Source organism: Danio rerio, chromosome 14, assembly GCF_049306965.1.
Source record: "Danio rerio strain Tuebingen ecotype United States chromosome 14, GRCz12tu, whole genome shotgun sequence".
NCBI classification, from domain to species: Eukaryota; Metazoa; Chordata; class Actinopteri; order Cypriniformes; family Danionidae; genus Danio; species Danio rerio.
The window spans coordinates 53857825-53871134 of NC_133189.1; the positions used below are offsets into that span (position 1 = coordinate 53857825).

At 34.1% G+C, this 13310-nt stretch overlaps 1 protein-coding gene across 5 annotated transcripts in view; it reads right to left on the reverse strand.

The window, feature by feature from the left end:
• Positions 1-1349: 1349 nt before the first annotated feature.
• sfxn1 (sideroflexin 1) overlaps positions 1350-13310 on the reverse strand; it is a 37295-nt gene continuing 25334 nt past the window's right edge. Inside the window, exons 11-12 of one of the 5 annotated variants that reach the window (XR_012389473.1) lie at positions 7526-7740; positions 1350-4038 (exon numbers count right to left, since the gene is read on the reverse strand). Coding sequence is in view for 2 of the 5 variants with exons in the window: in XM_005169627.6 (XP_005169684.1) it covers positions 7644-7740 (97 nt within the window). In the remaining 3 variants the exon portion in view is untranslated. 5 annotated transcript variants of the gene reach the window in all.

Consider the following 13310-nt stretch of genomic DNA (forward strand, 5'->3'; position numbering starts at 1 on the left):
TTTGAATACAGTTTTTGAAGTAACTCACCCAACACTGATGCAGTTGCTTTAATATTTGTCCTCAAAAGTGACTTGAATGTTCAAATGAAAAGGCCTGTTTGTGTATTTTGGCCACAAAATTTTTCCTTAAAACAAGCAAAATAAACTCATCTCAAAGCAAAAAACAAGATTATTTTGCATGTTTTAATGAAAACTCACTTAATTTTACCTTATTATTTCTGAAAACAAGACAATATCTTTTGCTGGTCTAGAAAATGCTTCTTGGTTTATTAATTGTTAGATATTTAGACTAGAAACGAGACAACATCTTATTTTACAGTGTATTTACTGTCTAACATATGAGCTGATGTGTAATACTGAAAACTTGCAGGGACATTTTGAAGCACATGGGTTATTTTGTCACACTTAAAACCAAAAAGCCAACTAGATCTCAGTTTGATTTCATTACTGCCAACACTACATTCATCAACTGAACAAACGTGAACATCACAACAGCACAGATAACCATCAGTAGGTTACACATTAAACATTTAAACAACACATGGAGAACAAGTCAATTATTGCAAAGTTCACAAATCTAAAAATACAGCTGAATGTACATAGAAAAATCCTCATCTTTAAAACCAGAAGCATGTTTGCTGATTAAACAGATTGCATTGTTTCCTAATAGTGTTCATCAAAGAATTGCATTTTAAACTAATTGTGCTGGTAGGTTAGATTTTTATAATATTATATGAGCTTAAAATGTAATTCTCAATACGCAGTTCAGTGATGGGTGGTTTTGTTTAGCTGAAAAAGGACCAGGGATTACTTTTCAGTAATCTAATCACAGTTGCTAATTATTAAATATGTGCCCTAATGTATATGAATTCAACAGATCTGTATAAGTAATTTCAGAGTAGTCGTTTTTATTAATATTATGCAATATATTTTTCAGAATAATTCAACTGAAGGTTTCATTCATCAGGACAATTGCACATGCTGGATAAACAATAAATCGAGTAGGAAATTAATGACTAAATAATATATCGATCAAACATTACACTTTTGAAAGCAATGACACCATATTTCATCCATACCATTTATTATTTTATTTAATACTTAAAAAAATGTTTTACTTGAATTTAAAAACAAAAATAGTTTCTATAGTCTATGCATTGAGATTTATAGGGATTTTAAGTAGTATTGAGTACTTTTCAGACAAATTAATAAGAAAAGTAATTTAGTTACTTAAGTAAGACTCAATACTATTAAGATTCCTGTAAATCTTAATAAAATCCCAATAAATGTATCTTTTTATCCTCATTACTTTGTCTGAAAAGTAATTTACATAGTTTTTTTTTTTTTTTAAAAACTCAATGTATTGGGATTTTATTGAGATTTATAGGGATTTTAGTAGTATTGAGTCTTACTTAATGAGTAATTAAATCACTTTTCAGACAAAGTAATAAGAAATTTTATTTAAATACTTAATAATTAAAACTCAATACTACATAAACTTCCTATAAATCCCAATAAATTAAGTTTCTTCAAAAAAAGTTGTTGTTTTTCTCATTTCTTTGTCTGAAAAGTAATTTAAATACAGTTTAAGTAACTCAATTTATCGGGATTTTATTAAGATTTATAGGAATTTTATGTAGTATTGAGTCTTGAGTAATTCAATTACTTTTTTAAACAAAGTAATAAGAAAAGTAATTTAATTACTCGGTAAGTAAAACTCAATATTATCTAAAATTCATATAATTCACAATAAAATCCCTATAAATCGATTTTTTTCTCATTTGTCTGAAAATTAATTGAAGTGCATTTTTAAAGTAACTCAATTTATTGAGATTTAATTGAGATTTATAGGGATTTTAAGTAGTATTGAGACAAACTCACTATACTCTTAAAACTCCTATGAATCTTAATAAAATCCCAATAAATTTATCTGTTTTCTTATTACTTTGTCTGAAAAGTAATTTACATAGTTTTTTATTTTTTATTTTTTTTAAGAAACTCAATTTATTTATAAGATTTATAAGGATTTTAAGTAGTACCGAGTTTTATTGAGTAATTAAATTACTTTTTTTTGATAAGTAACAAGAAAAGTAATTTAATAAGAATCAATATAAAATTCCTATGAAACCTTTATAAATTGAGTTACTTAAAAAAGCATATAATTATTTAGACAAAGTAATTTAAATACATTTTTTGAAGTTACTCAATTTATTGGGATTTTATAGAGATTTATAGGGATTTTAAGTAGTATTGAGTCTTATTGATTAATTAATTTTTTTTGGATTAGTAATAAGAAAAGTAATTTAAATACTCAATAATTAAGACTCAATACTATTTAAATCCCAATAAAACCCCTATTTTTTCTCATTTGTCTGAAAAGTAATTTAAGTATATTTTTAAGTTACTCAATTTATTCATATTTAATTAAGATTTATAGGGATTTTAAGTAGTATTGAGTATTATCGAGTAATTTCAATACTTTTTAGACAAACTAATTTGAGTCCTATAAACGTCCTATATTTCGCAATAAAATCTAGAATTTTTTTTCTCATTCCTTTTTCTGAAAAGTAATTTAAATACATTAAGTAACTCAATTTATTGGGATTTTATTAAGATTTATAGGAATTTTATGCACTATTGAGTCTTGAGTAATCAAATTACTTTTTTTAAACAAGTAAGAAAAGTAATTGAAGAAAAGTAATTTAATTTTGTAATTTAATTACACCATAAGTAAAACTCAATACTATTAAAATCCCCATAAATCCCAATAAAACCCCTATTTTTTCTCATTTGTCTGAAAAGTAATTTAAGTATATTTTTAAGTTACTCAATTTATTCATATTTAATTAAGATTTATAGGGATTTTAAGTAGTATTGAGTATTATCGAGTAATTTCAATACTTTTTAGACAAAGTAATTTGAGTAAGACTCAATATCCTTAAAAATCCTTAAAATCCCTATAAATTTATTTTCTCAATTTGTCTGAAAAGAATTTTAAGTACAGTTTTTTGAAATGTCTCGATTCATTGGGATTTTATTTAAATTCATAGGAATTTTAAGATGTATTGAGTCTTAAGTTTTTTAATTTACACGAAAATTAAGACTCAATACTACCTAAAATCTGAATAAATTGAGTAACTTCAAATTACTTTGTCTGAAAAATTAAATCTTGTGTTTTTAATACAGTTTTTGAAGTAACTTGCCCAACACTGATGCAGTTGCTTTAATATTTCTCCTCAAAAGTGACTTGAATGTTCAAATCAAAAGGCCTGTTTGTGTACTTTTGGCCATAATAGGATTTACAGAAAGGCAATGGAAAACACTTTCTCAATGTGTACAAATACATGAAACGAGCACTTTTTATATTCCTTTAGTCATCATTAACCACAATACTAATCATTCTAGTTATTTAAAGACGTGAAACGTGAGGCCTGAGAAACAACAAAAATATGGCACGGTTTTGAAATAAATGGCAATTTGCATTGCAAAATAACAAAGTTACTTTGAGCTGCTAGAGGAGTGGACTTTGGAACAGTCAATGAATTTTAACCTCACATTGTTTTTTTACTTACAAAAAAGTTTGTTCATGCACCATCGGCAGGCAGAAATTATATGTACACACACACACACACACACACACACACACACACACACACACACACACGCACACACACGCACACGCACACACAAACATCCTAAGAGTTTAACTCAAATACTGAGGATAGTAAAATAGATCAAAGTCTTCTGAAAACCCATGCTGGAGTTTATCGCTGTATTAAACCTGCATCTAAAGAAATGCGCAGCAGAGGTTTATATTTGGCAAAGGTTTTAAACAGATTGCACTATTGTCATTTTTTTAAGAGGTCGCTTGACTTTTCTTGGAGATGAAATGAACTTTGGCAGTACCTTATAAACTGCAACTCCCGTGAAATACTAACAACAACACTGATGCGATACAAGCCTGCCGCTTTTGATCCTCACAGAAAATAACATTGAATGGCACATCATGGAATAATCTGGCATCATACAAAATGATTTCTGGAAGAAGAAAAAAATACTTTGTGCACTCTTAAAACAAACAAAAAAAAAAAATGCTGGGTTGTTGTAACCCAATATTGGGTCAAATGTGGACGATACCAGTGACGGGTTTTTAACCAAATTTAAATGACACTTTTTAACCCAACTGTTGGGTTTTTCCATATTAGTGTCAAAAATATTGATACGTAAATATTTAAAACTGTACAAGCTTGTCTTTGATTTGTATCAATAATGTTTGGTTCTCTCACTTGTTGAGTGTGTATATGTGTGTGTTTTGTCCCCTTTTTTGTCCTTTAAATCTCTAAAGTTGATAGGTAATCTCCCTCAAATCGGTCAAATATATATTGGTAATTAGTTAATTTTTTTAAGAATTGATTATGAATTAGTTAATTTAAAAAATCCATGTTAGTTCTGATCCATTTAATAATAATAGTTAATAATACACTCTAAAAAACACAGGGTTAAAAACTACCCAAATTGGGTTGTTTTTAACCCCACTGCTGGGTAAATATGGGACAGAACACAACAGGGGTTAAATTAACCCAATTAATTGGGTTATTATTTTTAACCCCATAAATGGTTTTCTCTACCCAATAATTGGTTATTTTTACTTAAATAATAGCTTAATTTGATCCAAAAATGCCTGGAAAAGATGACCCAGCAATTGTGTTGGTTTGACCCGGCATCACTAAAGTACGGTGAGGGATGTGCAGCTTTGATTAAAGGTATACAAAAGGTGCTAGTAATAAATTTTTAAATTCTGAAAGGTCTGTTATGAGCATAAATCTCATTTTAATCATCTGAAAATGCAAGGAATCTGCGTTTATGTTACACTATTTTCATTGCATTTAAACAAATTACACAATATGTGGTATCCCAGTCAGCCCCTGCTTTGAGTTGATTTGACCCAGCTGGGTTTAAACTACCCAAGACTCTGAAAATAGCCCCCAAAATTACCCAAATGCCTCAACCCAAGATTTGGGTAGAAAAAAATAACCCCATATTTTTTAGAGTGTAATATTAAGATGTGGACTGGTTGGGAATACTCCCATTAAGTTCTGTTGGCATCATTGGACATGAACCTTCAGCATGCACTGGAGCGGTTTGCTGCCGAGTGTGAAGCGGCTGAGATGAGAATCAGCACCTCCGAGGCCATGGTGCTCCACTGGAAATAGGCGTCTTGCCATCTCCAGTTTGGAGGAAAGTCCTTACCCCAGGCGGAGGAGTTCAAGTATCTTGGGGTTTTGTTCTCGAGTGAGGGAAGGATGGAGCGTGAGACTGACAGGCGGATTGGTGCAGCGGCAGCATTACTGGTCTGTTGTGGTAAAGGAGCTTAGCCAAAAGGCAAAGCTCTCCATTTACCGGTCAATCTCCGTTCCTACTCTCACCTATGGTCATGAGCTTTGGGTCATGACCTAAAGGACAAGATCTTGGATACAAACGGCCGAAATGAGGGTGGTAGGGTGAGGAGCTCTGTCACACCGGAGGAGCTCGGAGTAGAGCCGCTGCTCCTCCACATTGAGAGAAGTCAGCTGAGGTGGATTGGGCATCTGTTTCAGATGCTTCCTGGACACCTACCTAGGGAGTCGTTCCAGGCAGGTCCCACCGGGAGGAGGCCTCGGGGAGGACCCAGAACATGCTGGCCTGGGAACGCCTAGAGACCAATACCGGTTACTCATTGAAGCTAAGCAGAAGCTACCTGGATGGGAGACCACATGGGAAAACTAGGTTGCTGTTGGGAGTGGTGTTAGTGAGGCCAGCAGGGGGCGCTTAACCTGAGAGTCCTAATGCCCCAGTACAGTGAAGGAGACACTATACTGTCAGCGAGCGCCGTCTTTTGGATAAGACGTTAAACCGAGGTCCTGACTTTCTGTTATCATTAAAAATCCCACGGCACTTCTTTCTCCAGAAGAAAAAATAATATCAGACATGCTGTGAAAATTTCCTTGCTCTGTTAAATGTTATTTGGGAAATATTAAAATAAATCAAAACCAAATCAAAGGGGTTCTAATAATTCTGCCTTCTGTGTGTGTGTGTGTGTGTGTGTGTATGTATGTGTATATATATATATATATATATATATATATATATATATGTGTGTGTGTGTGTGTGTGTGTGTGTGTGTGTGTGAGTGTGTGTATGTATGTAAATGTGTGTGTGTCTGTGTATTTATGTATGTATATATAAATTTGTGTGTGTGTGTATTTATTTATGTATGCATATATTAATATGTGTGTGTGTGTATTTATGTATGTACATATAAATATTTGTGTGTGTGTGTGTGTGTATTTATGTATGTATATATAAATATGTGTGTGTGTGTGTGTGTGTATTTATGTATGTATATATAAATGTCTGTGTGTGTGTGTGTGTGTGGGTGTGTGTATTTATGTTTGTATATACGCGTGTGTGTGTGTGTGTGTGTGTGTATGTATGTATGTATATATAAATATGTGTGTGTGTGTGTGTGTGGGTGTGTGTATTTATGTTTGTATATACGCGTGTGTGTGTGTGTGTGTGTATTTATGTATGTATATATAAATATGTGTGTGTGTGTGTGTGGGTGTGTGTATTTATGTTTGTATATACGCATGTGTGTGTGTGTGTGTGTGTGTGTGTGTGTGTGTGTGTGTGTGTGTGTGTGTGTGTGTGTGTGTATGTATATTCATGTTTGTTTATACGCGCGTGTGTGTGTGTGTGTATTTATGTATGCATATATAAGTGTGTGGGTATATTTATGTATGTATATATAAATGTGTGTGTGTGTGTGTGTGTGTGTGTGTCTGTCTGTCTGTCTGTCTGTCTGTCTGTCTGTCTGTCTGTCTGTCTGTCTGTCTGTCTGTCTGTCTGTCTGTCTGTCTCCATCCATACCTAATACCCGATTGGCAGAAAGTGTTTTTTTAAATATTTTTAGAAATTGTTAAAATATTGGTGCCTGTAATGCAGAAGTCCAAAGACTGTTGTGTACTTCATGATTTTATATAAAATTCACTTTAATGTGTGATATGTCTAAAAAGTGGTCATAAACGAATATCAAAATGAGTAGCAGCTTGGAGCCGGAAACAGTATTTCATGTCATGACTTAACAAGCGGATAACCTTGTGCTTCATCCTGCTCCATTTCCAACTAATTAAAATCAATAGTTATTTGTGAGTTTACACAGATATGAAGATGTTTTATTGATTATGATGAAATCCATTTGTGTTTCCAAATGCGTTTGAAAGAGTGGGTTATACTACTTGAAATGAATCAAATCAAAACTGTAAGCTCTTAATGTTTTGGGATTACTTTTCCCCTCACGGTATCAGAGATGGTTAATATTTCTAAAAGGTATCAAGAGTTACAGCAACCCAGCATTTTCTAGAGCGTGTACATATAAACAGCAGAGAGCACCGTCATACACGTCAGACAAAAGACACAGATCGGCAACAACAATAATCAGCTTAAAAACAATTAAAACGGAAATAAAATTAAAAAAATCTCTTACAAAATGACTGAGTCGGGATGTCCTGGAGAGGAACGGGTGAACTTTGGCACACAAAGAGATGTTTTTAGATGGTACGTGAAACTTTTACAGCAGTAAGCAGGTTCACCGGGGTTTGTTTCTACAGTCCTTTGTTGAAATAAACCGTCTCTACTCCAGGATGACTGGCTCGAATCTTCTCTTGCAACTCCGGCTCCAGGCGGCTCACTGCCATAGAGCTGGAGGAATGATGCAAAATAATGAATTAGGATTTATTCAGTTGAATTTTAGTAAATGGGATAGCCGCTTGAGATGATGAACAATCTCATTTTCGATGGGGTCCCTTAGAGCAGTGGTTCTCAAAGTGGGGGTCGCAGGACAATGAACGGGGGTCACCTGGGGCCTCATGTATCAACGCTGCGTATGCACAAAAACTTTGCGTACGCCAGGTTTCACGCTCAGAATCGCTCACGTTTGGATTTACTAACAATGAACTGAACGTGGGAATGTGCGCAGCTTCACGGCAGCTTTCTGGCTGGCGTACGCACATTTTTTGTGCGTGTCTGTTTTATTTCCATTGGCGACTCCTAGAGGCAGTTGTGTTAAATTCCTCTCTACAAAGTGTCTGAGCCTTGCAATGGCAGCTGTATGAGACGGGTTCAGCAGGTATATAAGGTTTCCATACCATACAGTTGACCAGCCAAACATTAAAGCTCAATTTGCAGCAGTCGCCTGTTTTCCCAATGTAATCTGAGCAATCTACTGCACGCACATAGCTATAAAGACACTATCTGAAGATGAATTTGCATGCGTGAATCAGAAACATTTCTATTCAATAAATGTGCAAATAAAATATGATGCTTATTGATATGAACTTATTGATGATTCCTACTTGTCTTTCTCGTGATAAATAGTTGGCAAAATCTGATATGTTGCGGGGGAAAAAACAAGAAAGAAATCATCAGACACTGGATTCGAGCCGAGTTCATGCTCGAATGTATCAATTCATGATCACATGCGTCTTACAAGCTGCGCCACTGAGACTAGTAAGGGTACCGCAACATTTTACAGATATAAACCACACTATTTCTATCTTTGATGCACTCAGTGCGATGTTCAGACCCAACTGTGTTAACCGCATCAGCTAAACTCTCCCACTCTATTTTTTTCTTTTGTTGTTAATTCCGGAGAACAAACTTGCAAATAACACCGCTTTTCTCCGGTCTACCTCTGAAAGCAGCACCTCCAATTCACATTCTGTTCAAAGTTTCTCTTTTTGCTTGCTTTTTCCATTGCTTTTTCGTTGGGTTTTTCCATTAGCATAGTCATTAGCATATTCATAAAGGGGAGGAGGCAGGGAGGGGTTTTGTGCTCGTGCATGTTGCGCTCAGTTTCACGTTCATTCAGATGTACAAAAGAATATGCATGAGATTCGGCGTACGCAGTGTTTCATACATCTGAATTTTTTTCTGCGTACGCACATTTACAGCTTTGTGCGTACAAAATGTTTTAGTAAGATTTCCACGCAAGTCTTCGTACATGAGGCCCCTAGTGATTTCCAACAATCTATTTATTTTTACTAAACCATAAGAATTACCATATTTTATCCATAACCTACTAAAAAAAAATTTTTTATAGTTTATAGTTACTATGTACAACTGTATATATTTACTATTGTAGCTTATAGTTGCTAGTTGTATTGGATTGCCACCCCTGGGGTCATTACATTACATTAAAGACACAGCAATAACGTCAGATGCAGCAGATTGATTTTATAACACCAGGTTAAACTTTCTGGCCTATTTACAGCACTGACATACATTACAAAAAATTCAACGCAGGGTTCAACGCTAAGGATTTTTTATACGGGTCCGATCGGGCCATTGCTTAAGATTTTTACTTGCCCTGTCAAAATTTTCACTAGCCCCACCAAAAAAACAAAAAAGTTAATAGCTATTTCTTAGCCACATATTTTAAATAGTGGCAAAATTATGCCTGTGAATCTAGAATTTAAACATTTTAAATATGTTAATAAATGTATAATGAGCAAAATTCAAGATTTTATGCAAATGAAAGAGCAGTATGAAAAATGTGCTGGTGTTTTAATGCAATTCTAAATAACTTTTTATAAAAATGGCTTGCCAAACTGACAACTGTTTTTTTTTGTTCTTTTTTTCAGTTTCTTAATTTTGTACCCATGTAATGGTCTGCTTCTAAGCCTTTAGAAACGTTTTCTTTTAGCCTCATTGTTTAAATTTGCCACCATGTTGCCATCTTTTCACTGTACTGGTTGTTACCAGGTTACAAAAAAAACATTCTCATCGTTACTGGCCGATAGGGGCCAGTAACAATCCTGTCTACTGTCCCGAGTGTCTTTCACGCTGGCCCCGGGCCACCGGGGAGTCCTTATTGTTGAGCCCTGCAACGAAGAATAGACTTGGGTCTATTGGTGTGTGTGTGTGTGCCATTGCATGCAACGTTTCTGTATTTATAACCACCTTAGAGGATATTGGGGGTTGCGAATCACTGGCATTGTTATTTTAGGGGTTGCGGGCTGAAAAGTTTAGGAACCCCTGCCTTAGAGTACAACATAAAAACAGACAACTAGGTCTGTCATGATATCTATTGTTTTTTTGTATGATGTATTACACCAAAATATATTGTGATAAACTATATTATTGTTATTTTAAGACTATTTTATGCCACTCATAAAGCCAGAATGACAATATAATATCATCACAATGCAAGTGCACTCCTCCAAAGAACACGTCAGATTTTATTCTTAAGAATATTTAATTTAATTATAGTCGTTTTAACAATTTAATAAAGAGGCATTGAAATCAGAATGTGAAAAAGCATATCCTAAATAAATAATAATAAATGTTAACATAAAATGCAAGGGAAAGAGTAACAGAGGCTGCGATATCTGCTACCAGATCTATTGTCAGCTGTCAGACACCCACATGAGATTATACTATAGTAATTCATAGTAAAATACTATACTGTTTCTTTAACTGACACTGACACCTCCAGTAGAGCAGGAGTTTCCAAACTTTTCAGCCTGCGACCCCAAAATAACAATGCCAGTGACTCGCGACCCCCAATATCTTCTGAGGTGGTTATAAATACAATAAGCTGGCATGCAATGGCGCACACGCATCAATAGACCCAAGTCTATTCTTCGTTGATTTTTTTGTAATGTATGTCAGTGCTGTAAATAAGCCAGAAAGTTTAACCTGGTGTTATAAAATCAATCTGCTGCATCTGACGCTATTGCTGTGTGTCTAATATAAATGTAATGACCACAGGGGTCGCAATCCAATAGAACTATAAGCTACTATAGTAACTATATACAGCAATATATAGTAACTATAAATGACAATTTTTTTTTCTTTTCAGTAGGTTATGGATAAAATATGGTAATTTTTGGTTTAATAAAAATAGATTTTTGGAAATCGCCAAGCGAAACCCCCCCCCCACCCTCCACCACTTCATTGTCCCGCGACCCCTCTGTGGGTCCCGACCCCTTCTTTGAGAGCCACTGCAATAGAGATAGAGAGGTTGCACAATCAGCTGAAATGTTGCTGAAGTTGTTGTTTTTTTGTATGGGTGATATATATTGCATCACCAAAAGTGATTGAGGTCATGTTCATGTGCTGTGCGATAAGTCGGATATGCTGATTATTGATTATTCCTACAGACAACTAAACCAACCAAACAAAGTACAAACAATTTGATATGAGTAATTAATGATCATTTAAATTGGAGCCAAAATTGGTTACACTTTACAATAAGGTTTCATTAGTTAGTGTATTTACTAACATGAAATAATTATGAGCAATACTTGTACTTATAGGTCAGCATTTAATAATGCATTATTAACATCCAAATGCATGCTTGTTAACATTAGCTAATGCACCGTGAGTTAACATGAACTAACAATGAATGACTGTAACAAATACTGTAATAGATGTATCGTTCGTTGTTTGTTCATGTTAGTAAATGCATTATTAACCAATGCAACCCTGTTGTAAAGGATTACCCCAAAATTAATACAATTTTACAAGTTGTTTTCAAAAAAAGAAAATAAATTATGATGAATTATCAATCAATCAATGATGAATCCTTTACAAAGCAAAATTAATCATTTCAAATTATTAAAAAAACAAAAAGATTTCAAGGCCACACATAGACGGTAAGGCTTCGAAAGTGTGCTCAGTGTTTCCACCACTGCAGAAATAGTATAATTAGGAAATTGTGACTTTTTATATTCAATTCATCTTTATTTCTATGGCACTTTTGCAATGTAGATTGTGTCAAAACAGCTTAACATAGATGAAGTTCTAGCAAACTGAATCTGCCTCAGTCCAGTTTTCACAGATGAAGTTCAATTCTGATTTTAGCATGAATTGAGAGCTATTCTATTATCTACACTGTAAAAAGCAATTAGTTGAACAAGTGAGTAAACTCATTGCCTTCAAATTATTAAGTAAATGAACTACATGTATAATTATAAACATTAAATTAGCTGAACTTAACAGCTCTAAGTTAAATACTTACATTTTTAAGTAAAATCAACTTGTAATTTTTAGAGCTGTTTTTAGTAATCGCTTTTTACAAAAAAAATTATTGGTAAGGCTTTATTTTGATGGACCCTTTTTACAAGCCTGTTTTGACTTGCTTAACGGTCATCATAATGTTAAATCCTTGAAAGCTTTTAATGTTTTTTATTTATTTATTTATTTATTTTTTCATCACATTCGCTTCAAATTACAAAAAAATGAATTGCCACTTATGCAAGGTGTTTCTAATGCAGGGGGTGAGTAAATTTGAGGTTATTCTGTCTTCTGGCTGCCGTTAGATTGTAAAAATATTGTAAAAAAATATTTGTTGTATTCTCCTATTCACTGCACTCTAATTTTACCCATCTATGAAAACTTCCACTACTAAGAAACTTGGAAATGTGAAAATGGCCTATTGCACATTTTGTTGACTAAAAGTTGCATTGCATCTACTGTGCATGCCAATTACTTGTCATTTGAGTATTAGTAGACTGTCTGCCTAATATCTGCTGATGCTGCTCCTTCAACAGACATTTAACTGATTATAAGAAACTTTGCAAGTACATGCCAACTTACACTAACCCCAACCCAACAGTCTACTTTATAATCTAATCACAATTACTGTAACTTAAATTCAACAAAATGTGATAAAGTTGGCATCAAAATAAAGTGATGCCAAAATATTTCTTGCTCCCTTCATTTTTTTGTTTTTTAAATGTACTTTCTAGTCATCTCAACTTCATTCATTCATTTTCCTACAGCTTGGTTCCTTATTTATCAGGGGTCGCCACCGTGGAATGAACCACCAACTCATCCAGCATATGTTTTACACAGCAAATGTTCTTCCAGCTGAAACCCGTTATTGGGAAACACCCATACACACTCATTCACACACATACAGCGCATGTGTTTGGACTGAGGGGAAACTGGAGCACCTGGAGGAAACCCACACCAACACGGGGAGAACATGCAAACTCTAAAGAGAAATGCCAACTGGTGCAGCCGGGACCCGAACCAGCGATCTTCTTGCTGTGGGGTGACAGTGCTAACCACTGAGCCACCGTGCCACCCTCTAGTCATCTCAACTCCATTAATCAAACGGACTAAAAATATTAAGTTAAACTTTGTATAACTTAAAATTCAGTTGAAACCTGATTAACTTAATATAAGTTAAAGCAATATAAACATATTTGTTGTCTTGCCCTTCCTCCACACATTTCTGTGTGGAGTTTGCAAGTTCTCCCCGT